General features: G+C 37.1%; 2 protein-coding genes across 7 annotated transcripts in view; one reads left to right on the top strand and one right to left on the bottom strand.

The window, feature by feature from the left end:
- Positions 1-17,335: 17,335 nt before the first annotated feature.
- Positions 17,336-21,580, top strand: LOC132103766 (ependymin-like). The gene is made up of 6 exons (XM_059508862.1): positions 17,336-17,563; positions 18,196-18,230; positions 18,440-18,574; positions 19,827-20,013; positions 20,786-20,873; positions 21,009-21,580. Exons 1-6 carry the CDS (start codon positions 17,488-17,490, stop codon positions 21,121-21,123), a joined length of 636 nt encoding a protein of 211 aa, XP_059364845.1. The 5' UTR covers positions 17,336-17,487; the 3' UTR covers positions 21,124-21,580.
- A 2,240-nt stretch (positions 21,581-23,820) lies between these two features.
- dctn1a (dynactin 1a) overlaps positions 23,821-27,618 on the bottom strand; it is a 30,853-nt gene continuing 27,055 nt past the window's right edge. For all 6 annotated transcript variants that reach the window (XM_059508611.1, XM_059508615.1, XM_059508614.1 and 3 more), the window contains 4 exons: positions 27,385-27,562; positions 25,493-25,566; positions 24,182-24,271; positions 23,821-24,102 (listed from right to left, as the gene is read on the bottom strand). In XM_059508611.1, coding sequence (XP_059364594.1) covers positions 23,965-24,102; positions 24,182-24,271; positions 25,493-25,566; positions 27,385-27,562 — 480 coding nt within the window. In that variant the 3' untranslated portion in view covers positions 23,821-23,964. The remainder of the gene's footprint in view (positions 24,103-24,181; positions 24,272-25,492; positions 25,567-27,384; positions 27,563-27,618) is intronic.

Genomic DNA, 27,618 nt, shown 5'->3' with positions numbered 1-27,618 from the left:
CCAGCCCCGTTTTGTGCGTACGCACGCTTTATAAATGAGGCCCCTGATCTTTCTGATGTTGTGCAATGCAAACCTGCAAGATTGAGCAGTCTTTGCAAACATTTCTGGCCTTGTTTTCTGACCTATTCTGATTTTGATAAATGTTGTCTGTGACTAATAATAGTTTAAAAGTCTACTTCTGTATAGTGCCAAAAAAATTAAAAATAAAAATGATGTTGTTGTTCATGAAACTGTGCTCATTAATTTCCATCCATCTCTTCTCCAGATGGCTTGTCCTCTGTAGGGTCAGACTTGACGTGAAAATTTACTTCCTTATATCTGATATTTATTTTTTTTTGTTCTGTGACACTAATTAATTTTTCGTTTTCAATCTCTTCATTAAATAATAATAAAACTGTTCAATGGTGTTAAAGTTTAAGTATTTTATGTATTAAACCACATAAATGTTCAGACATGTTGATCAGGTACAAATAAACAAACTAAAGATTATATATGCATTGTATTAATCCGCTGAGTATTAAAATAATAATAATAATAATAATTCTTCCTTGGGTACAATCTCCTTGTAATATCTAGTATATAGGGAATAGCATAATATTTGTACTATGTAAATTATTTTACATATCTGTGTGTTCATTTGTCAAATGAATATTCAACCCTAAAACACAAAAAACTGGATGTTTTGTAAGATCCAATGAAATCAAGAATCTGTGATTTTACTGGAACTTTCAATTAATTGACAAAAGTACAAAGAAAAAAAATACAATGTTCTCATTGATGAGCTTTAATGTTTTGTTAATGTAAACTAATTTGGATGAAGATGAAAGCAACTCAATAAAATAAAATAAATAAATAAACTAGGATAGAGGCTAAATAATAAAAAAAAAAACAGTTTTAAAATAGTTAAGGGAATCAAAATACACTTCTGTTTGTAGGGCAAGACAGGAAACCTCAGGTGAATATGCTTGACCTTTGACCCCTCAGATGGCATTGAATAAAAAACTGTCATGCTGCGGTGTTAAATATAGCCACATGTCCTCAGGAGTACTACTGCTGTATCAAGAAATACAACTTGAACCTCTGTTACTCTGGGAGAAAGCTATGCATCAGTTCTATGCCGTGATAACAGCATATATTGTGATTGTACAGAGACATGTAATTCTGTCCAGATGTCATCTATCATGGGAGTCTATGATTGTTAGATCAATATGATACCAGTTCTCATCCTGCATGTGCTACGACAGCGTGGTTTTGTAGACAAAGAGTAAATGTGCTAGTGCTTCATGGAGCCTCCTTATTTGAATTGAATAAGGTGTGTAAAATAAGATAATCTACAAACATTTACATGAACATTTAAGGAATTTAAGAGCTATACAAGCAAAATGATATAGTGCATAAGTCACATTGATTACTACTGTTTTATTTAATGTTTTGATTCTGTAAATATAATTTATCAATAGCTTCATGAGGATGAGTAAATGCTGAAAGGATTTTTCCTGCTGAACTCTACTCTTCATTTGTTTAGTTTAAAACAGACAATGACAAATGAGCTCTGGGTTGATGTAATGCTGTTTTGGAGATCAAATTATGTTTTATTAGCCCATGTAGTTTTTACTGCAGTAACTAAGGCAAATACACTCATGTTTGCATATGTATGTATTTGTTAAGCTAATGATGCAGACTGTGTCAATTCCCCGAACTAAAAAAAAAAACAACAACAAAAAAACCTCCAAACAAATTTAAGAGTAACAATTTAAATAATGTTCAAAAAAACAAAAAAAAGATTTAATACGGATAAACAAATGATACAGCTTGGCTTATTGAATATCAGGTCCCTTTCTACAAAAGCACTTTTTGTAAAAGATATGATCACTGATTATAACCTAGATCTGCTCTGTTTGATAGAAACCCGGCTAAATCCTGATGATTACATTATTTTAAATGAGTCTACCCCAAGGATTTGGGAACCAAATGTGAAAAAGCTCTACCTCCTATTATAGGTTCAACCAAAAGTTCAGAGTTTTGTGACCTTAGTCACCTTTATTTATATAAAAATAAACAATATATAAAAATAAACAATAAATGATACATACTGTGTCAAAGCAACTATACAGTATTAATTAGAAAAATAGTGTCAATGCAAAATGAAATAGTAAACACTCATCCTTAGGGAGCATGATGAATTGTAGCATGGTAGAAGACTAGTTAGGTACACAGGAGCTAAACCATTAAGGGCCTTGTAGGTAAGTAATGATAATTTGTAACTGATATGGAACTTAATAGGTAGCCAGAGCAGAGACTGTAGAATTGGGGTAAAATGATCATATTTTCTTGACCTGGTAAGGACTCTAGCTGCTGCATTTTGGACGACCTGTAGCTTGTTTATTGAAGATGCAGGACAACCACCTAGAAGTGCATTACAATAGTCCAGTCTAGAGGTCATGAATGCATGAACTAGCTTTTCTGCATCAGAAACAGATAACATGTTTCATAGCTTGGCAATGTTTCTAAGATGGAAGAATGCAGTTTTTGTAAAATGGGAAATATGATTTTCAAAAGACAAGTTGCATTCTAATATAACACCCAGATTGCAAATTGCAAATTGTAATCCAACAGATTATGTGTATGTTTTTTTTTTTTTTTTTGGTCCAATAAGTAATTTCTCTGACATTATTTAATTATTGGTCGGTCTTTTACATTTTAACACACTCTGTTAGCTTAGATAATTTGGAAGTTTCATCTGGTCTTGTTGAGATGTATAGTTGAGTATCATCAGCATAACAGTGAAAACGAATCCCATATTTTCTAATAATATTACCTATGAGCAACATGTATACTGAAAATAGCACAGAACCTAGGACAGATCCTTGTGGGACTCCATACTTTACTGGTGATAATTGAGATGACTCCCCATTTAAATAAACAAAACGATCAGACAGGTAGGATCTAAACCATCTTAAAGCCTGCCCTTGAATACCTGTATAGTTTTTAAATTGATCTATGATAATGTCATGATCTATAGAGTGAAACGCAGCACTAAGTAAATTAAGTAAGTAAAATTAAGTAAAACTAGTAATAAGATGTAGCCTTGGTCTAAACCAAGAAGCAAGTCATTTGTTGTTGTTGTTTTTTTTTTCAGGAAGGAGCATTATTGAGCAGACACATCTTTTTCTAACATTTTAGACATAAATAGAAAATTTGAAATGGGTCTATATTTTGCCAGTTCACTAGGATCTAGTTGTGGTTTCTTGATAAGAGGCCTAACAACCACTAGTGATGAGTTAATGATATTGAGAAGCAGTTCTTCTGTTACAGGTAATGACTCTTTCAGTAATTTAGTGGGTACAGGATCTATCAGGCATGTTGTTTGTTTAGATGCAGTGACAAGTTTTTTATTTATTTTGTGGGAAGTCGTGGCCCAATGGTTAGAGAGTCGGACTTGCAATCGAAAGGTTGTGAGTTTGAGTCTCGGGTCGGCAGGAATTGTGGGTGGGGGGAGTGCATGTACAGTTCTCTCTCCACCTTCAATACCACGACTTAGGTGCCCTTGAGCAAGGCATCGAACCCCCAACTGCTCCCCGGGCGCCGCAGCATAAATGATGAACACTGCTCCGGGTGTGTGCTCACAGTGTGTGTGTGTGTGTGTGTGTGTGTGTTCACTGCTCTGTGTGTGTGCACTTCGGATGGGTTAAATGCAGATCACAAATTCTGAGTATGGGTCACCATACTTGGCTGAATGACATGTCACTATTTAGCTCTTCCTGTCATATAGTTGTAAAGCAATGTAGTTTATCTTTGGGTGCGTTGAATAAAGCTGAAGTATTAGATGCTGTAGAATCTACATTTGTTATAGTATTTCTGATGTTATCTTTTATATCAGTGAAGAAATTCATAAAGTCATTACTATTAAACTGTGAGGGAATACTTAAAACGGTCGGCATCTTGATATTTGTTAATGGACAGTTTGTGGATATGCTCCGCCTTGGCAGCTTTTAGAGCCTGTCTATAGATGGACATACTTTTTTTCCGCGCAATTCTAAAAACTTCCAAGTTAGTTTTTCTCCATTTACGTTCATGGCTACTAATTTATTTCTTGAGAGAGTGAGTTTTACTGTTATACCATGGCACAGTATGTTTTTCTCTAACCTTTTTTTCAATTTGATGGTGGCAACAGCTTCTAATGTATTAGAGAAAATAGGGCCCATGTTGCCAGTCGTTTCGTCTAGTTCATGTGTATTTTTGAGGAGACAGCCTTGTTCAGGTCCCAGACAGAGTCAACATCAGCAGGTGTCTGTGGAAGAGGGGGAGGAACGCAAGAGCGTCTCACTGCAGAGCTCTTCCAGGGTTGTTGTTGTTTCCAGCAGCGGCCTTGGCCGAGACCAGTGCTGGTAGAGGGAAGCTGAAAGAAGATAAGATTGCGATTGTTTGGTCTTGGGGCGAGTAGCCGCATTCCAATTCCACGGCTACTCTCTTTGTCCATTTCTGGTCTCCGATGGATCCAATTGCTTTTTCCAAAGCCGTGAGCTTCTCCATGATGTTATCCATGTTGCGTTTCATCTCCATGTTATCCATATTGCGGTTAATAGTCTCAGTCTCAATGCTGACTGCTCTGCCCACTGCTTCGATCATGACGGGCAGCGTTGTAAGCCTTTGACAGCTGTCACCGTTTTTTGAATTCCTCGATAAACCAGGGCAATGCCTAATCCAATCAGCAAAATACTTGTTATCATGGTTCTGAATAGGTTGATATAAAGTCCTCCATGGAAAGAGCCGCCAGACACACGACCCACCACCTCTCCCACTCGTCCATCATGTAGCCAGCTGCGAACGTTCTGGCAGGGCAGTCAGGTTCCCCCAAAACCAAGCTTCTCGTCGAGAAGATGGTGTCAATTGATTTGAGAGACCAGTTATCAAATGATTTTTAGATGGAGCCCGTGATTTTTAGTTTTGAAAAAATGCAACATTATTCATGAATTGTTTTAAGTGCAAATGCTTGACTGATTACATTTTTCAAAGCTTTGAGCTGCAGTTGTTCAAGGCTGATCTTCCAACTTCCTTGCACTGTATGAAAAAAGTAGCCATGGCTTCAGGGGCTCATTCGTGCCATTAGACAAGAGTGTAGGAGTGCTGAGCATGGCTGGAAGAAAAATAAACTTCAGATATCATACAACATTATCAGAGAATGTTTTAAACGTGTCTTATGAACAGTTTTTAAAACATTTTATCCATAAAGTCGAGTATATCAGGTCTAACATACCTTACCTCACAATTATTTTCCTCTAGAAATGGCTTCTCATCAGAGCTCCCTATCTCTTTTCTGACCCGTGTCACCTTCACAGCTTTATGATATTGTTCTTAGTATGAAGCCTTCATTGATGTTCTGCCTTCTCAGATTTTTAAAGATGCTTTTCCAGCTTTAATTTAAGTTGTAACTGCTATTATTAATAGCTCCCTAACAGATGGAATTGTACCAGCTTCTTTTAAACACGCTGTAGACCAACCACTGTTAAAAAAAAAAAAAAAACTATCTTGATCAGCATGTCCTAAATAACTATAGACCCATTTCTAAATTATCTTTCATCTCAAAAGTTTTGGAAAAATTTGGGAAAAAGTTGTTTGTTCTCAGACTCCATCCATCCATCCATCCATCCATCTTCTTCCGCTTATCCGGGGCCGGGTCGCGGGGGCAGCAGTCTAAGCAGAGAACCCCAGACTTCCCTCTCCCTAGACACTTCCTCCAGCTCTTCTGGGGGGACACCGAGGCGTTCCCAGGCCAGCCGGGAGACATAGTCTCTCCAGCTGAAAATTACCTTCCTTAAAATTGCAACAATTCCTGACTTCAGTGTGCTGCACACACAATTTTGATGTCTTTGGAAAGAAGACCCTTTGGGCTTTACTATCAATCATCCAGAGACACTGAAGTGCCTTGATAAAATTGTACCATGCTGAATTATTTATTATTATTATTAGTAGTAGTAGTAGTAGTAGTAGTAGTAGTAGTATTAGCATAATTTCATTTCTTTATGCACAGTAAGGCCGGATTTAGTAAATAAACACATTTAACACATAGTAAGCAAACACAAATCAGAGGTAAATCCCGGAGCAGAGATTGTAAAAGAAACAGTCAGAGTTTTGACAGGTGCAAAAACATCCATGATCTCCATTAGTCCATTATTATAATAGGAGACAAAAGCATCTGCAGTGGAGAAATAAGCTTTACTGGACAAGCTGGCAAGTTCATCAGCAAAATTAGGCACATCTATGTTCTTAAGGTTCCGGAATGTGATACAATTGACACGGGTTTAACTTGAAGACTGCCAACTGAGCACAAAAGGACACCAGAAAATGGTCTGATGTATGCAAGTAAGAAACAGTGCAATTATAAGGAGTTATACCAGAACAATATATGAGATCAATGGTATGTCTTTTAGAGTGAGTAGGAAAGTTAGCAAATTGCTGCAGTTCAAAGCTGTCAAAACAAGATTAAAATTTCACTTGTACTTGCGTTACTGCCATTGTCAATATAAATGTTAAAATCAACCAGTATTATTATGTTAGGAGACATGGAACACAGATCAGTTAAAAACATGGAGAGTTTAGTTAATACAGTAGAATTATTCTTCTGGGGCTGTAGATAATATTCTTAATAGTAGGAATTGCCCCATTGATCTATAAGGAAATCTGTTCAAAAGAAGAGTATAAAGACATGGTTAACTGAGACACTTTCCATTTCTCCTTATAGAGCATCGTCAGACCCCCTCCCTGACCAGAAGCATAGCCCTTTACATAAAAAATATGAAATTAAATGATACACATAACATTGCATGGAGTAAAAAAACTAACCAAACAATAAAATAAAAAGCCAATTTAATAACAAAGTAATCACACGAATCACATAAAAGCTACCCTAAAAAAGTAAGTTTTAAGGGATGATTTAAAAACAACAAGGGATTCTGCATTCCTAATCTCAGAGGGCAGGGAATTCCACAATTTAGGTGCCAAAGAAGAAAAAGCCAGATCACCCATAGTTTTTAGCCGTGTTGTTTGGACAGTTGAAAGACCAGCTTCAGAAGAGTGTGGAGCACGTGTAGGAGTGTAGGGGGTTAAAAGCTCACACAAATATTGAGGGAAAACTGATGAGGTCAACAAATAAGCATCACTTCAGCCTTGTCTCTGTTTAGACAGAGAATATTTTCAGACATCCATTTTTTAATCTCAGTAAAACATTGAGAAAGAAGAGACACAGGCATTTTGACATTAGGTATTGAATGTATATAGATCTGAGTGTCATCACCATGAAAGTGAAAGTTAAGACCAAGTGTTCTTAAAAGTTGACCAAATGTACATATAAGGAACAGCTGGAGGACCAATTTGCAACTTATTAGGTCAATTGGCAACATGATTGGGCATAAAAAGAGCGTCTCACAGTGGCAGTGTCTACCAGAAGTCAAGATGGGCAGAGGATCACCAATTTCCCCAATGCTGAGGCGAAAAATAGTGGAGCAATATCAGAAACGAGTTTCTCAGAGAAAAATTGCAAAGAGCTTGAAGTTATCATCATCTACAGTGCGTTTTCTCTGGGACAAGGTTCATTTAAAATGGACTGTGGCAAAGTGGAAAACTGTTCTGTGGTCATACGAATCAAAATTTGAAGCCATGTCATCTAGACTAAGATTCCTGCTCAAGGGTTCTTGCTTTTGCTTTCATCAAAAGCAACTTGCATTGCATTTAACATATACATTATTTTAGACATGCTCATGCCTTTCCTGAGATCGAATGCATATTCTGGCATGCTTTGCTCTACTTATTAATCCTTAATATGTAACTGCAGTAATGCATATTTTGATTCTAAACTTTACATTTTACTTTTATTTATTTAAACTGATATTAAAATTAAACAGGAAACTAAATTATACATTTAGACAATGTTTCCTGCCTACATACCATCTAACTTGGTTTAGGCAACTATACATTATTTAAGGCTGTTCTGTTTGTGTCACGGTTCAGGAATCTGCTGTCTCACACTGATGGGTCTGCGCGAGTGTAATTGTGTGGGTGTGGTTACTCGTTGTGTTGATTAGTGTCACCAGCTGTCGTTAATTCCAGTTCCTTTATATGCCCAGTAATTTCCCTCTCATGTTGTCAGATCGTTGTGGTTGTTCCTCGGTGTGTGTCCTGTTCTCGTGCCTCGTCAGCTCAATTCTTCGTCTGGATTTCGTCAGTTTTTCGTGTCGTCTGGATGTTCCACAGTTCCTGGGTTTCTCCAGCACGCTCTTCACCGCACCACCACCGGATCGCCATCTCGTCCCTGCTTCGACTACCACCTGATTGCTTGTCCCCGACCTGTGTCTTTACTTCTGACTTTCATTTATTAAACTGTGTTTACTTGCATCTTGCATCCTCCTGTTATTTCAGCACAGCTTCTAAGGATATTATTATATACACAGATGTCCCTCATAAATGCTGTAACCAGTTTTATGTATAACCCAAGCTTCCCTGAGTATGAAATACTGCACCCACCCTGACAATAAGACCATTGAAATGTCTGTCTGTCCTGTTTGGTTCAGATGATCTGGTTATGATATCTGTAAAGATAATTTTGCAATAGCTTCATGATGCTTCTTCGTCCAGTTTCCATGAGGATGAGTGAATGCTGACAGGATTTTTCCTGCTGAACTCTACTCTTCATTTGTTTAGTTTAAAACAGACAATGACAAATGAGCTCTGGGTTGATGTAAAGCTGTTTAGGAGATCAGATTATGTTTTATTAACTCGTGTAGTCTTTACTGCATTAACAAATGCAAACACATTCATGTTTGCATATTCATGAATTTGTTAAGCTAATGATGCGTCAAATTTAAGAAATTAGTTATTTGCATGGGAGAGGCGCCCAAGGCATAAGCGACTAATCAACTCTTTAGGGCCCCGTGGCCAACAGAGGGCCCCCAAGAGTACACATTAAATATCAGCTTGGTTTTTTTTATCTTAATTATTTACATAGTGGCATGTCATGTAGAAATCAGATCAGAGATATTTACTCTAGGTTATCCAGAATCCGTTCTGAACTAATTGTTTTCACAAGTTTACGGTGTTCTGTGCACTCAAAGATCTTCCCTTAAAAAAAAAAAAAATCTCATAATCCATTTAAAATTTGAAGTTTTTTTTTTTTTTTTTTTGTCCATGTATACTGGACAAACGTGAGGGTAAAAAATTAGCTAGTGAATCAGCTAAATGGTTACGCAGTCATTGCTATGATTGACAGTAATAAATAGTGCAGCAATGGACGGAATTAATTATCCGACCAGCCGATGTCAAAATAGAGCTGTGCATTAAGTGATGCTAAATAAATTCAGAGTACAATCCTACAGCAGCTCCAAGTCTGCTGGCTGAATAAATGTAGCAGCTTCTACCAGTTAAAGACAAATTAATACATTATTATTTAATTATTATACCATTATTATTGAACTTATTTATTCATACTTTAGTACAGTAAAAATTTTAAGAAGAAAAGAGAAAAAAAAACTAAACGGTATAATAATAATTTTATAAGTAATTCAAAAGCAAGACCAGGCAAAAACTAGGGAGTGGAAATGGCAACTGAACTGATGAGTGATCATGCTTCCATCTACTGGTTATAATGGTCATTTCATGTCATTTTAATCTTAAAAGTGTTTGATTTGTGAAAGTGAAAGTGACGTGACATACAGCCAAGTATGGTGACCCATACTCGGAATTCATGTTCTGCTTTTTAACCCATCCAAAGTGCACACACACAGAGCAGTGAACACACACACACACTGTGAGCACACACCCGGAGCAGTGGGCAGCCATTTATGCTGCGGCACCCGGGGAGCAGTTGGGGGTTTGATGCCTTGCTCAAGGGCACCTCAGTATGTTTTAGAGTTTCACCTCTTCATTGCTGTGCAATTTTTTTTTTTTTTTTGTAGATTTGCAGATTTGTTTTGCAGATTTGTTTTTTTAGATTTTACACATAAAAATTTTCGATTTTTTATTATTTTATTTTATATTTTATATTTTTATATTTATATTATTAAAAATATTTAGTATAATATACTGTATGTGTAGTTTTAATTTTTCCTACGATTGTTCAGATGGGTTCAGATGATATGAAAAATAGTGCTTGAGTCTTACTGTTTTCTTTAATGTTATGATTCTGTAAAGATAATTGAGCAATAGCTTCATGATGCTTCTTTGTCCAGGTTGCATGAGGATGAGTAAATGCTGACAGGTTTTTTCTGCTGAACACTCCTCTTCATTTGTTTACTTTAAAACAGACAGTGACAAACGAGCTCTGGGTTGATGTAAAGCTGTTTAGGAGATCAGATGATGTTTTATTAACCCATGTAGTTTTTGCTGCAGTAACAAATGCAAACACACTCATTTTTGCATATTCATGAATTTGTTATGCTAATGATGCATGTCTAATAGATTTACACAAATACTGAAAATTCAAAGAAATTAGTTATTTGCATTGAGAGTCACGTTTTCATTGACAATTGTTCAGGATGAAGAGTCATTTAACCTGGGATCTGCAATTTGTTTTTTAACAAATAAACCAAGATTTATTATATTTACATGAATCACATCGCTAGATTTGGCAAGAAGTCCAATGCGCTATCCATTGCGCCAAGGCCAGTGCCTGTTAGTCACGGTTGAGTTCCTAGAAGAGGCACAACGATATGAGTTTGCGCCATGCTCTAACCAATGAGACATTATGTATGTTTCATTCACACCAGATGCTGGAGGGTGCTCTCTTGCAGAAAGTCCAAAATGGATTAGTAGAAGTAATAACTTGTGACGCACCATGAAATCCCTTATATGGACAGAGGCATCCATCTGTTATTGAATAAAAGAAAATTGGAAAAAAAAGCCCAAATGTTACATCGATGACTAAAATTTTTGGAAGACATAGTGCAGCACCTAAAATCGTCAACCTGCTATCTTGACACACATCCCACATATTTTTTTCCTTAAAAGGGTCCTTAACTGTTCGGAGGCAGATCTCTTAGAAGTGGTGAACGCCATTTCCAAACTCCCTGAAAACTGCAGTCGTTAAGCACCTCCTGAAAAAGATCTTGATAACTACATTTTGAGAAATTATTAACCAATATCAAATATTTATTTTATAGGCAAGATTATTGAAAAGGTAGTCTTTAATCAGCTCAACAAACCTGAACAATTTTAAATCTGGTTTCTGACCACATCACAGCACAGAGACAGTGCTTATCAAGATAATAAATGATATTCACTTAAATTATAATTCTGGTGCTGGTACTACTAGATCTCAGTGCTGCGTTTGACACTGTCGATCATAACATACTACTAGAGAGACTGGAAAACTGGGTCAGGCTTTCTGGGATGGTACTCAAATGGTTCAGGTCATACTTTAGAAGGGAGAGGCTATTATCTGACTGAGTCTAGGAGAGCATAAGTCTAAGTGGACGTCCATGACAAGTGGAGTCCCACAAGGCTCAATTCTTGTACCACTCTTGTTTAGCCTGTATATGTTCATATAGCCTGTATATTAAGTCAAATAATGAGAAAGAACCAAATTGCCTATCACAGCTATGCTGATGATACCCAGATTTACCTAGCCTTATCTCCAAATGACTACAGCGCCATTGACTCCCTCTGCCAATGCATTGATGAAATTATTAGTTGGATGTGCCAGAACTTTCTTCAGTTAAACAAGGAAAAAACTGAAGTCATTGCATTTGGAAACAAAGATGAAGTGTTCAAGGTGAATGCATACCTTGACTCTAGGGGTCAAACAACTAAAAATCAAGTCAGGAATCTTGGTGTGATTCTGGAGACAGACCTTAGTTTCAATAGTCATGTCAAAGCAGTAACTAAATCAGCATACTATCATCTAAAAAACATTACAAGAATTAGATGTTTTGTTTCCAGTCAAGACTTGGAGAAACTAGTTCGTGCCTTCATCACCAGCAGGGTGGACTATTGTAATGGGCTCCTCACCGGCCTTCCCAAAAAGACCATTAGACAGCTGCAGCTCATCCAGAACACTGCTGCCAGGATTCTGACTAGAACCAGAAAATCTGAGCATATCACACCAGTCCTCAGGTCCTTACACTGGCTTCCAGTTACATTTAGAATTGATTTTAAAGTACTTTTACTCGTATATAAGTCACTAAATGACCTAGGACCGAAATATATTTCAGATATGCCCACTGAATATAAACCTAACAGAGCACTCAGATCATTAGGATCGAGTCAGTTAGAAATACCAAGGGTTCACACAAAACAAGGGAAGTCCTCCTTTAGTTACTATGCTGCCCGCAGCTGGAATCAGCTTCCAGAAGAGATCAGATGTGCTAAAACACTAGTCACATTTAAATCTAGACTTAAAACTCATCTGTTTAGCTGTGCATTTATTGAATGAGCACTGTGCAATGTCCGAACTGATTGCACTATATTGTATGTATAGTCTTTTTCTTCTTCTTCTTCTTCTTTTTACATTTTTAAACTCATTTAAAAACCTTTAAATACATTTTAAGTATAAAATGTATATATATATATATATATATATATATATATATATATATATATATATATATATATAAATATATATATATATATATATATTCTTTTATGTAAAGCACTTTGAATTACCATAGTGTAAATATGCTATATAAATAAACTTCCCTTGCCTTGCTTTGCTAAACCGTGAAACAATAAACACATGATTACAACAATATATGGTTTGTGTATTTTTCAAGCCATCTTGTTAGTGCATTTTCACATACAAAATATATGTATAACACAGTGCTAATTTACACCTTTTTTACAGAATAGAATCTATAAATGATATTTTCTGCCTTATTCTGGCTGTCCCTGTTTTAATTGTGTGTTTTACAGTGATGTAATAATGGAATGTTTTTATTTATGTGTTTACAAGCAACAAATATTCTGAGAATACAAATCGGCACAATATAAATAATGTCAGGCAAAGATTAACATCCTTTTTTGCATAGATTTTTAAAGTCAGTAAAACATTTACAACTGTAGATCAATTTTGAAATATCAGCCTAAAAAATAATAATAAATAGCAAACCAAAAAAAACATTTGCAGTGCAATTTTGACATATCAGCCTAAGAAAATAATAATAAATAGTAAAACTAAACAAAGATTTACCATAGTAAAAATAGCCTAAAAAACTAATATATATATATAACATTTATATCTGAAATATTTTCTCGACAGAGGTTTGCAGCAGAAAAAACAAGCAGTGAAGAATCAATCTTACTTATATAGATATCGCACCTCAAAATGACGATGTTACTGACGCATTTGCGAAACTGTCTTTGGTGGCTGGAACAATATTTCTGCCCGGATGATAATGCAAAGCTATATAGTTAATAATTAAAGGTCATGTTTTTCGTGTTTTTTTTAAGCTTTGATTGTGTTTACAGTGTGCAATATAACGTGTTCATGTTTCACGTCTAAAAAAACACAGTATTTTTCACACAATTCACTTATCTGTATACCGCTGTTGTCATAAAAACGGGCTGATGTCTTCCTTGTTCTATAAAGTCCCTCCTTCAGAAATACGTAACGAGTTCTGATTGTGCCAGCGGTTCTTGTGTTGTGATTTGACAGCAGCTGAGCGCACGCTGCCCTCCTGGAAACACGATTGTGTATTGTGAGATATCTATATAAGTATTGTGTATTGTGTATTCCTATGGTCATTACTGCAGGAACTAGAGGGATGTAGTCCAAACTGGTCGTTCGATGTAGACAAATTCTGTTAAATAAAATATCTCGCTTGGCATTGAACTTTGAGCTTTAGTTAGTTTTGTTATACTCTAACAACAAAATTACACACTAACTAAAGTTTAAAACATGGGATCACGAAGAACGGGACCTTTTAATACACAGAATGCACGATACAAGGAAATGGTCGGTAACATCATCACTTTGAGGTACGATATCTATATCAGTAAGATCGTTTCCATGCAATATAATTAAATCTAGCGTATGATTAAAATGATGAGTGGGTCCGGTAAAATTTTGCTTGACTCCAAAACAGTTTATTAGGTCAGTAAACACAAGTCCTAATGCATCATTTGAATTATCACTGTGAATATTAAAATCTCAGACTAGTAGTGCTTTATCCACTGTAACCAATAGGTCTGAGAGGAAATCTTCAAATTATTTTAGGAATTCTGTATACGGCCCTGGTGGTATATGGAATTCTGTAGCCAGAGCAAGAGATACAATATATTTTTTTGCTTATCTGACAGTGTAACATTAAGCAGAAGTATTTTTAATGATTTAAACCTGTATCCTGTTTTCTGGGTAACATTGAGAAAATCATTTGGTTTTAGCCAGATTTCAGTCAAGCAGAGTGCATCAAAACTATTATCTGTGATCATTTCATTTACAAAAACTGCTTTGGGTGTGAGTGATCTAATGTTTAAGAGCCCAAACTTTAAAAATAGTCAACGTGTCTTCACCTGTACTCAAAAGTAGACATGCATCTGCCATTAAAGCAAGTAACAGTGAGTAAAGCAATGGTATTGAATGGAGTAGTAGCAATGCACGCGGGATTAGTTGCAACCACGCTGGCGGTGCTAACGAGCTATAAGATAATGGCAGATTCAGGAAATCAAATTAAAAGTAGTGATAAGGCGCTCTGATTGTTTTTGTTGTAGAATACAATAGAGGATATATTCACACGTTATACACCCTGCAGAGATGAGGTTAATGAACTCACAACATGGTGTGCTGATAACAATATTAGCAAGACCAAGGAGATGATCGTGGACAACAGGAAGTCACCTTGTGTCTACTGGAGCCCTTCATTCAGAGACCATAGTGAGAACAGCCCGTCAGCTGAAGAGGTTTGGCATCTCCTCCAACATCATGTTAAATTTCTACCGCTGCACTATAGAGAGCATTCTGACTGGCTGCATCACTGTATGGTTATGTATGCTTTTGACAGCAAAGCTCTTCAGCGAGTGGTAAGAAAACAGCAGAACTCATCATTGGACATAAACTCCCAGCCTTACAGGACATCTATCAAACTCGCTGCTTGAGAAAGGCTTGCAGCATCATCAAGGACCACACTCACCCTGCTCAGCACCTGTTTGCCACACTGCCATCTGACAGATGCTTAAGATCCATCTGATCTCGGACAACCAGACTGAAGAACAGCTTCTATCTTCAAGCCATCAGACTGCTTAACAACCAGCTATCCTTCATCTAAAACCAGAATTAATGCTGCTCTTAAGTTTATTATTTATTGTACTTGCACTGCCACGTTTAATATTCTTTCATGTAGCTTAAGAGACAGAGCATCCATTATAATGATACACATCCGATTTCTTTCTCAACTGTTTACTTTCACTAACCATAACCACAGTTTTTTAGAACACACTCTCCAAGATGGTATTTTGACATATTTTGTATGCATTTGTTGGTAAAAAAAAAAAAATCGTTTTTAAGCACTTTAAAACACATCTCTGTGTGCGCCCTGAACAGCCTGTCAACTGTCCTGAGCGTCTCAAAAAAATGTACCCTTATGACTGTCTTGTGTTCCAGGGTGGCATTTGAGAAATGAGGAAGGGACTGTTATTATAAGCTGACAACAATAACCTTTGGATGCAATGCATGCTGTTCCACATTGTGAAATACCTGGGTCATGATCAAACAGAGTCATATGACAGTGTCATCATTAATGCTCCGGAGTGTCATGTGTCTGAAAACATCTGCAAATCACCCTCACCCTCAGAATCAACAGTATATATATATATATATATATATATACAGTACAGACCAAAAGTTTAGAAACATTACAATTTGTAATGTTTTTGAAAGAAGTTTCTTCTGCTCATCAAGCCTGCATTTATTTGATCAAAAATACAGAAAAAACAGTAATATTGTGAAATATTATTAGAACTTAAAATAATAGTTTTCTATTTGAATATACTTAAAAAAAATATATATATATATATTCCTGTGATGCAAAGCTGAATTTTCAGCATCATTCCTCCATTCTTCAGTGTCACATGTAACATCAGTCGATCACATGATCATTTAGAAATCATTCTAATATTCTGATTTATTATGAGTGTTGAAAACAGTTCTGCTGTCTAATATATTTGATCAATAAAAGGTTAAAATATATATTCTAATAATATTTTCGTTACTTTCACTTTTTATCAATTTAACACATCCTTGCTGTATAAAAGTATTGATTTTATTAAAAAAAAGAAAAAAAATGACCGACCCCAAATTACTGACCAGTAGTGTATATTGTTATTACAAAATATTTATATTTTAAAAACATAGCTTTTTTTTTTTTGTACTTTTTATTCGTCAAAGTATCCTAAAAAAGTATCACATGTTCTGAACAAATATTAAGCAGCAGAACAGTTTCCAGCTTTGATAATGAATCATCATATTAGAATGATTTCTAAAGGATCATGTGATAATGAGCCTAAAAATTCAGCTTTGCATCACAGAAATAAATGATCATTTAAAGTATAATGAATTTAAAAACAATTATTTTAAACTGTAATAATATTTCACAATATTACAGTTTTTTCTGTATTTTTGATCAAATAAATGCAGGCTTGATGAGCAGAAGAAACTTCTTTCAAAAACATTAAAAATAGTAATGTTTCCAAACTTTTGGTCTGTACTGTATATACACACCTGAAGTTCAGTTAATAATGACTGATTGTAAACAACAGAAAAGTAAATAGCAATATTTCTGACAGATGAAAATATCGAAGGAATTAAAAAAACTGTGATTAGCAAATCTGTGAGTGATTGTATTAGTTATGTTTGGTGATATCCAGTGTTGGAAAGGTTATTTTGGAAACATAATAGGTTACAGATTACAAGTTACCCTGTCTAAAAAGTAAAAAGTGAAATGTAGTAAGTTAGTGTAACTACACTACCAGTTAAAGTTTTTTGAAAAGTAAGATTTTTTATATTTTTGAAGTCTCTTCTACTCAAGCCTGCATTTATTTGGTTCAAAGTACAGCAAGAGCAGTGAATCATCATATTTTCATGATTTCTGAAGATCATGTGACACTGAAGACTGGAGGAAGGATCACAGAAATACATTACACTGTAACAGAGATTCAAACAGAAAACAGTGATTTGAAATAGTGAACATTTTTAATATAAGATATAAAATATGAAGATAATAAAATCTAATACAAATAGCCCTAAATAAATCAAATTGCATTAATCACAAATGAAAGTGATGCACATTAATCGGTTCCAGGGCTGATACTCAGTATGTGGAATAATAAACAGTGAATGTTATATTAAAGCATTAATCTCTCCACGGTCTCCGAGCTGCTGTTGATTTGAGCTCTTGTGATGGAGGAGCAGGCGTGGATTCTGGACTGAGATGAGGAAGTCCTGGATGTGTTAAATGCAGTGAGATCAGCTGAAGATCGCAGTGAAGTTCAGATATCTGGGCTGGAAACATGAAGACGCTGCTGGCTTTGTGTTCGGTGCTGCTTCTGACTGGAAGATGCTCGGCACAAACACCGCAGAAATGCCGTAAGTCTTAAAATAGTTTTATGTCAGATGTTGTTTAGTTCATTTCAAACATTTTTCAGAACAAGCAAGTTTCAGTTTTAGGTAACAATCAGGTGCTACACTGATTTACAAAAATCATTTCAGCATTGACCAACCCCTGACAAACACATTCATGTTTATTTGAATGATCACTCTGTAGTTTATTTAACCATGCATTTCTGTCTTTGGAAGGCTTTTCTTTCAAACTTGTAATGATGATGTATCACGCTTGTATGTTCATGCTTCTCTGATGTTGGTAAACAAACAAAATATTTACTCAAGTAAGTTTTATATTTTGATTGATGCTTTTAGAATGATTTAAATTGTACATTTTTAAGAATAAAGTTATTATTAGCTTGTCACATGAACCCAGTTTGGGAACCCTTGAAGTAATATAACGTTTAATACACTCTATGCTGTTAAATACAAGGAATTAATGATATTTTCTCACTCTTTGTATTTTTTATAGCAATATGGTACACGATTATCTTATTTAAATCATCGTTATAAACAAGACAGGATCAAATATACTCTAAAAGTAGAATGTGTATTGTAATAAATTACAATTAGGAAGTAGAGTTTTTGTAAAGTAAATCATGTTGTGTGTGTCACAGAAACTCCACGGCTGCTGTCTGGCTCTATGAGCTTGGTGAGTTATGACATATTAAACATTATATGAAGACCGCAGAGAAGAGCTCATTAATGACATCCACTCCCATGATGCATTGCGAATCTACTTGCATGATAATCAGTTTGTTCAGTTTGATTGTATGATTCACCAGCAGGTCATTGTAAAGGAATGCAGGACTTGTTGTATGATGTGTCTGTGTATATAAAGCATAACCGGGTGTGTTTCAGAGCACTGAAGATGGGCAGATCTGGGCAGTGGCCAAATATCTTTATGATGCTTTGGGCCAGCGCATCCGTTTATGGGAGACGGTTCATGTTCAGAACAGATCGATCCATGTGGATTTACTGTTCCTGTTTAAGAAGGTGAAGCACGAACACAAACTTCACTCCACATCCTCATCCGTGCAGCTTCAGTATATAGAGAATATCATTCAAAAGCATGCGCTCTGTTTGATACGTGTAAATGAAATTCATAGAAAAGTCTCTAAACTACACAGAAAGTGTGCTGACGTTTAATTGTATCTATAAGTATCTAAATAAACATTTACCAAATTCACCAGATGCTAACTGAACCAAAACTGTTTAAATGTCATCATTAATGTTGTTAGTATAATTATTTATCATAATGGCCTTTTATGTCATACATTTGATTATTCATTTTAACCTTTTAATAGGTTCATATAATTCATAATGCACTTTTTCTTTTCTTTTTTTATACATATTTTTGATTTATTTGAGAATTATTACTGTTTATGCCATAATCTTGATTTTTGATCTGATAATTATGGCTTTAATCTCAAAATAATTTTTTATCATAATTTGAGCTTTTACCATATTATGGCTTTGCCATTTTTTGTCATAAATTTGACTTTTTGTCTCATAATCGACTTACAACTTATATCATAATAATGACTTGTCATAATTGCAACTTTTTATCTCATGACTTAGTCATGATGTTGAATTTTCTAAATTGACTTTTAATGTCATATTTTTATTTTTATCTCATAATTGTTACTGTCCGAATTTAATTGATAGTCCATCATGAGATAAAACAGTCACAATTATTTTCAACTTATCATAATCATGACTTTTATATCAAAATTTAGTTTTTGTATCTCTATTTACTGTCACAATTTTGACTTTTTATCTTGTAATTTACTTTTGTCATAATTTTGACTTATACGTTTTAATTTATCTCGTAATTAGGACTTTTGACAATTTTCACTTTTTATCTCATGGTTATGTCTTTTTTTCATGACTTCGATGTATCTCATCATTGACGTTTTATGTCATGATTTTTTGTTTTTATCTCATAATTTTGACTGTCAGAATTGCAATTATTTATCTTATAATCATGACTTTTTATGTAATCATATGGATTATCTCATAATAATGACTTGTCATCGTTTTGATTTAATAATTATTTACTATGATGACTTTATGTCATCATATCAATTTTTCTCATAATCATAAAACTTTGTAAATGATAAATATGATTTACCAAAACTTTATTATTATTATTATTATTATTATTATTATTATTATCACATGGCAGAAACGGGCTTTCATATAATTAAATGTGTGTTTCTAATGCTTTCTTTGTTTGTTTGCTCAGGGTGTGGTTTATACCATCGATGACAGGAACCAGACGTGTCAGAAGAATCCTCTCCATGTCCAGTTCCACCCCTTCCACATTCCCCATAATGCCTCGCTGCAGTCGCAGGTGATTCTGGGAGGATCCTCATCACGTAAGGAAGGTCTGCTAGTCAACACCTGGAAGGGAGATGTACCTGAGACCGGAGGTGAATTAAACCGTAACTCAACAGGCTGAAGAATCCAGTAACAGAAATCGATGAATGATGCATTTATACAGCGCTCTGGGAATTGCTGTACACCCAAATCACTTTACAATAAATGAGTTCTAATAAAATTATAATTGTAATATCTGAAGGACGCAGGATGTATTTAAGATAATTTGCCATTAATAAAACAAGATGCATAGCATTTTGTGAGAAAAATAAATAATTATTCATAAAGTTAAATACGGAATAAAAATGAATAAAACATTATTTAAAATGCATTAAAAAATTATAATAAAAATCTGTATGATGCATGAGGTTTTTCTATTAATTAAAAAAATTCTAAAATGAAATAATATGTAAATAATAAAAATATTTAAATTGTAGTTAAAGAAACAATGAAATAGCAAATGTTATAATATTTAAAAAAAATTATATCATAAAATTTATTTTATAAATATTTCACAAACATATGTAGGATGCAGAATGATTTTCCCTTTATAAAACAGGATGCAACTTCTAAACCATTTCATGCAGATGAACCGAATGAAATCAAACCCATCCTACAGCCTGTTTTATTGTTTATACTGCTTCACAGGAATCAGTCACATTACAAAGGAAAACACTGCACGTACCGTTTCTAGCTGAAGGGTTTTAGATGAGCAATGCATCAGTGCTGATTCATGTTTCATCTACAGAAGTGCTCATCAGAACTGCTGTGTGGTGTACTGTTAAAATCAATGCATATATTTAGTAAATGATGTTTTTTCTGCAGGTAAATACCTGGTCACAGTCACAGAGTACGGTTGCTTCCCAGTGTGCACGCTGTACTACAGTGCAAGGATTGGTTGGATCGTCACAACGTAAGACACGGTTCATATTTGACAAGAAGCATAAACATAAACGGACAAAATCAAATTCTACACTGTGTTCTTATGCATCTGTCTGAATCACTGCAGTGTATTCTCTGACCTTAGTCATAATCTTCATGTTTTCAGCTATTTTAATGCGGTGAAGGGGATTGGGGACCCGGAGCAGATGATTCCTCCTCCGTTCTGCCCTGCTGCTGAGACTAAAGATGAGAAACTCGATTTCTTCAGCGCCCTTTTCTGAGGAATCTGTTTAACACGCTTTAACGCTGGCACTGAAATCACATGCTATGATTTGAACCATTCTAAACTCTTTGCTGCTCTTTGTGATTCAATCTAAAGCACTTCCATCACTTACAAAATGAAAAATAAACTTTCTTTTGTCTCAAAAACTAAATCTGAAACTTCTGTTTTAGCATAAGATTTCTGATTTTTTTTTTTACATTTACACTTTAGATTTATGCATTTACCATACATCTTACAAATGTATGCATTTGTTTTATCAATGTTTCTGCATGCATTTTTCTAGGTCTAAAGGACCAAGACTTTCAATGTGCAGAATTTTTTTTCGGGCACCGCTGTGAGAATGTGCGGGAGCAGGATATGACATCAGGCACCAAGGTTTCATTTATCACAACATGGATTCTGATGTGCTTGTACTGTGTCTTTTGCGATGGCGTAGAAAAACATTGTATTATATTGTACTCTCTGTCTCTATATATATACACACTAGCAATAAAAACAATAAAATGTTTCTGCATTCAAATGTACCATCTTTTCCTGTTTCCATTGACACTGTGAACCATGCAGCTTCTTATTTTATTTTCACAATCCTTTAAAGATGTATTATGTAAAATAGGACGCTGTGCTACAGCACCGCTACACAGTGACCTATCGAACCTTCTACTGGTCCCACATCTTCACGTGATGAGAATTCGCAGGTCAGAGTTCACCAAACTTGAACTTTGGAACGCAGCGAAATGCAAAAATTTTTGCACAAGCTTGCATTTCCAGGTCTGATGCATTCGCATGCGTATGAATGGAAGTCAACAGAACAAAAAAGTGCAGTGTTACTGTCCCTTTAAGCAAGCACCAACCTCCCGCTCTCTGTCGTGAAGCCCATACGGAAGTGACTTAAACTGTAATTCATCGACTGGCCGCTAGAGGCTGGCTGCAAAAAGGAGTCGGTGATTTCAGTCTATATAGCAAATTTTGCTCTTCATGAAAACTGTGAGGGGGTGAATTTATTTATAACATCCTTTAAATTATATTAAGCCTTATGCATAATTAAGGGCGTGGCCACTTGAGTGACAGGTGGATTGCAGCTGCTGTCACCGCGGTCGCGCTAGGTGGGCGTGGCTTCAGCAACTAGCTCCCGCCTTTTTGCCCATTTTCAATTATCCGGGAGTGACACGCTGCTTAGGTGGCGACGGCCGGCTCCGCCCACTTTTGGCTTCAACACCGCTCTTCGGAAACCTATGTGTGACGTCACGGATTGTTTGGGTGTGTGGGAGTATGGGGTTATATCTCTGCCACAATTCTGAGTGTGCAAAACTGCATTCTGCACGCACGCAAACCAAACCCCAAAACTACTTTTAAATCCAAAGTTGATTTTCGTGCGCTCAAAGTATTTCTTTTTTTGCAATACGCACTTTTGCGCACTCAAAATATATTTTGCACTCAGAATTGTAGCAGAGATACAACCCCATATGGGAGCAGTTTTCACATTTTATCAAAAGAAAAATGATACTATTCATTATTTTATAACACTCACTGGCCTCGTTATCAGAAGTAGCTTTAGATGAGTTTTAGAGCAGGAAACTGTGTATTATTTTGGTTAAAGTTAAACATTGTGTGGATTAAAATTAACACACAAACACAAAAAGTGTTTTTTTTCTTTCCAATTTTATTGCAATCGCTTCCATTGAGAAACATGCCAAATACATAAACTATTAAAACACTAAACCAACCATCTAAGAGAATAAAGCAAATCATTTAGAGAGAAGATCAGAAGAGTCACAAAACATTTGTAAAAGGTGTTAAATAAGTGAAAACACACTTGTGCTTCTGATTTGCATAAATCATGAGTGTCAAACGAGTGTCTCGTATATATCCGTGGCTCTTGATTGATTGGTCCTTTAACTCTAATATCTGAGTGAGTTACTAGTGCAAACCTACCATTATCATCCAAACCTACTGATCTCTTCCCTACAGCCCTGCGTTTCACCTGAACTTCATTACAGCGTTAGTACGGTTACCAGTTTAACTTCCTTCACCAAGGGTTTATTCATGAAATGACAAGAAACAAATCTTGATGCCTCATTATATGAAAAGTGAAACAAACGATCAGACTAAATAGAAAAGCAAAGCATGGAAGCAAAGATATCCGTGAACCGTTTAAAGTATTGAAAGCGTTGTGGCATTACTGTAATAGAGTGGTATTAATTCAAGGTTCAGCTGGGAGTAAATCGTCTTCTGTTAAAGGAATAATTAAACCACAAGAAGAAAAGGTCTTTGTAAATCCCCAGGCTGTGAAAAACAAAAGCAGAACTTTAACATCTCCTTTTGAGGTCCTCTGATGCACAAGTGCTTCTCAGCATGGGATCATCAAATACAAGAGTGACTTTCTTTCACAATTCAGACTTCATTCCACACAATTCTTTTGCAATTTTGACTTTAATCTCTGTATTATATAAACTTTGAGATCGAATTGTTTCTAATGTTCAGTTTTCATCTGGCATTTCTATTTACTGTGAGGTGCAAACCCAAAATTATGAGAGTGGTCAGAACTGTGATTTAACTCTGACTTTAAAAAATGCACAATGCTGAGTTTACATCTCACAGTTAAGTTTTTTTTGTTCTTCACCTCAAATCTATAACTATTTTCCGACAATTGTGACTTTCTGGCTCAGAACTGATCTTGCCGTTTCGTGTCACGATCTGAATGGTGAGAGGAGTCAGAATGACTTGACTTCAGTGGATGTGTGAGAGGTGAAGGCTGTGTTTAGGAGCTGGAGGATCAGAAGACGAGCTGCTGTCTTTGGCGTGTGTGTGTCCTGAGAGCGTGGGATTGTGGGAGATGTGTTTAGGTCATGAGCAGGCGGTGCACGCGCTGAAGCTGCTGCTGTGACAGCACGAGGCTGTGAGTCTGCTCCGCACCACGAGCGCAGGGAATCATCACCTTCCCCACCAGCAGCGAGCCGCTCTGCTGCTCCGCCTTGGCCTGACACACACACACACCTGCAGCGTTACTCTCGAACACACTCACTGAGCTACACACGTGTGTGTTTGTGTGCTCTTACCTTCACGAAAGACGTGGAGGGGAACGAGGCGAAGTCTGACGACACACAAGCTCCAGGCTGCTGCGACACGACGTGCTGCGATACTTCACCCTGACACACACACACACACACAGTTCATCATCAGAACAAACCGTCCGTCCAGCACGTCGCTCAAAGACTTCAGCCTGACACACACACACACACACACACACAGACACACACAGACACACACAGACACACACACACAAAGACACTCACAGACACACACACACACACACACACCTTCAGTTTGTCCAGCGCGTCGCTCAGAGACTTCACCCTGACACACACACACACACACACACACCTTCAGTTTGTCCAGCGCGTCGCTCAGAGACTTCACCCTGACACACACACACACACACACACACACACACACACACACCTTCAGTTTGTCCAGCGCGTCGCTCAGAGACTTCACCCTGACACACACACACACACACCTTCAGTTTGTCCAGCGCGTCGCTCAGAGACTTCACCCTGACACACACACACACACACACACACACACACACACACACCTTCAGTTTGTCCAGCACGTCGCTCAGAGACTTCACCCTGACACACACACACACACACACACCTTCAGTTTGTCCAGCGCGTCGCTCAGAGACTTCACCCTGACACACACACACACACACACACACACACACACACACACCTTCAGTTTGTCCAGCGCGTCGCTCAGAGACTTCACCCTGACACACACACACACACACACACACACCTTCAGTTTGTCCAGCGCGTCGCTCAGAGACTTCACCCTGACACACACACACACACACACACACCTTCAGTTTGTCCAGCGCGTCGCTCAGAGACTTCACCCTGACACACACACACACACACACACACACCTTCAGTTTGTCCAGCGCGTCGCTCAGAGACTTCACCCTCACACACACACACACACACACACACACACACACACACACCTTCAGTTTGTCCAGCGCGTCGCTCAGAGACTTCACCCTGACACACACACACACACACACACCTTCAGTTTGTCCAGCGCGTCGCTCAGAGACTTCACCCTGACACACACACACACACACACACACACACCCACACACACCTTCAGTTTGTCCAGCGCGTCGCTCAGAGACTTCACCCTGACACACACACACACACACACACCTTCAGTTTGTCCAGCGCGTCGCTCAGAGACTTCACCCTGACACACACACACACACACACACACACACCCACACACACCTTCAGTTTGTCCAGCGCGTCGCTCAGAGACTTCACCCTGACACACACACACACACACACACACACACCCACACACACCTTCAGTTTGTCCAGCGCGTCGCTCAGAGACTTCATCTTGGCCGTCTGCTCCAGCAGCTGAGCGCTGGCACTCGCTGCACACACAGATAACACACAGTCATGTCTACACATTTATCAACCAGCGCACCGTTTGGAGCGGAGTGAATGATTTACTTTTTTAAATAAATGTTTCTCGTCAAAAAACAAAAAAAAAAAGTGTTCCTCACAAAAAGTTAAATCAGAAAGTGTGTTCCTCATGAAAGCTTTTTACGCCTTTCATAATTATTTTTATTTCTCATCAATTTTTCTCTCATCTAAAAGCATATTTTCTTTCTAATCAAAACCTTTTTCCCCTTATTATAAAGAAATTTTCTGTCATCAAAAATCCTTTTACCTTTCAACATTTCTTTCCACAAAAAAAAAAGAAATGATAAACATACTCCAGATTTTTTTTTTGAGCAGAACTCTGCGCATTCGGATTCTTTCACCAGTTGCAATGATTACTTACCAAGTTAATTATGAGATAAAAAGACTTCGTGGAAGTTATGACTAGAGATCAATCCGGGGGTCACGTGTGTGCTGAACCGAAGATATTGATCAATGAAGATCCGTTGCACCACTACTATAGTGTGTCATTTGAAAACATTGCAGATGCGTTTTAAAATACAACAACGAGCACCACGAAACCATTTAAAGAGGCGCATTCAGCAGTCTCCTTGACGAGAAACAGTCAACAAAGTAAAATGATCTCCAACGTATGGCGCGCTCTCTTCATTTGATCAAATTATCATAATCACATCTATTTATTTTACAGTCCTGCTACTAGCTTTTTATTCAGACTAAAACCCCTTTAATTCGGGTGAGAAAGCTTTTTTCCAAGTGGCTTTTGCACACAATAATAATACCGCTGCAGACGCATTTTGCAGCATTAAAGTAATTAATTGATCATTAATTTAAAAGACGATCGATCATGGAAATTATCGAATATTGACATCCCTAAATACAAATGAGTTGGATGGAAACCTGGTTATTGTCTGCATCAAACCATGCTTCCGAACAAATGTGATTCACGGTTCTGGGCAGCTCCAGGACAGCTGTCTCTCCGAGCGCGGTGCTGTCTGTGAGATGGGCGGAGTAACGTCAGAGACAGTTTACTTTGGTAACGTCACGCTGCAGTGTTTGTTAGAGCTGACAACTTCTCCACCCCATTTACAGAGTGAAATTCTCTGACTACCTTTATCTCCCAAGGACTGTTGTTGAATCTTCCAAAAGTTTTGGCTTGGGGTGCTTCACATGCAGCAGCAGCACTTTCCACCGCACCAATAACACGGGGCTGCCCACCGACGTGCCTGACTTTAAATCGGCGCTACTAAACACGGATATCGGCCGATGCCGATATATTAAAAAATGACAAATATCGGCCCGATATATCGGTCGACCTCTAGTTATGACTTTGAAAGTCGTAATTACAAGATAAAGGTGAAATTATTACTTTTAAAGACAATGTTGACCTCATAATTATGACTTGTAATAATTGAGATTTTATTTAAAAGCATAATGTTTTATATTGCATGGTGGAAATTAGCTTCAAAAACAATGTTTTTTCTGAAGTGAATGAAATAATCTCTATTTTGTATTCCAGCTGTCTTCTTCCACAGGAGCTGTGAGTGTGTGTGTGTGTGTGTGTGTGTGAGTGTGTGTGTGAGTGTGTCTGTGTGAGTGTGTGTGTGTGTCTGTGTGAGTGCGTGCGTGTGTGTGTGTGTGTGTGTGTGTGTGCGTGCGTGTGTGTGTGTGTGTCTGTGTGAGTGCGTGCGTGTGTGTGTGTCTGTGTGTGTGTGTCTGTGTGAGTGCGTGTCTGTGTGAGTGTGTATGTCTGTGTCTGTGTGCGTGTCTGTGTGAGTGTGTGTTCTCACCCGAGGTCTTCCCGCTGATGTCGACGACTCTCAGGCCAGCGCTCATCTTCAGCAGGTTGTTGAGCAGCAGGTCAGTTCTGCGGTACAGAGATCCGGCCGGAGCCTCCTTCATCACTGCGGTCATGTTCACTGGCTGCAGCGGAGGCAGAGACGACAGCTGCGCTCGCATCCTCTCAGCCTGCAGGGTCAGAGGTCACAGAGACGGTGAGAGAGAGTCTGTGTGTGAGTGTGTGT

Source organism: Carassius carassius, chromosome 24, assembly GCF_963082965.1.
Source record: "Carassius carassius chromosome 24, fCarCar2.1, whole genome shotgun sequence".
Lineage (NCBI taxonomy): Eukaryota > Metazoa > Chordata > Actinopteri > Cypriniformes > Cyprinidae > Carassius > Carassius carassius.
The sequence above is the reverse complement of the archived record's forward strand: the minus strand, read 5'-3'. Positions and strand labels throughout refer to the sequence as shown.

Bases quoted from the DNA above. Each gene is read 5' to 3' on its own strand.
- LOC132103766 (XM_059508862.1), top strand. From the start codon at position 17,488: ATGAAGACGCTGCTGGCTTTGTGTTCGGTGCTGCTTCTGACTGGAAGA. The intron at 18,575-19,826 runs GTGAAGCACGAA...TTGTTTGCTCAG, and splicing joins TACTGTTCCTGTTTAAGAAG to GGTGTGGTTTATACCATCGA. The intron at 20,874-21,008 runs GTAAGACACGGT...TCATGTTTTCAG, and splicing joins ATTGGTTGGATCGTCACAAC to CTATTTTAATGCGGTGAAGG.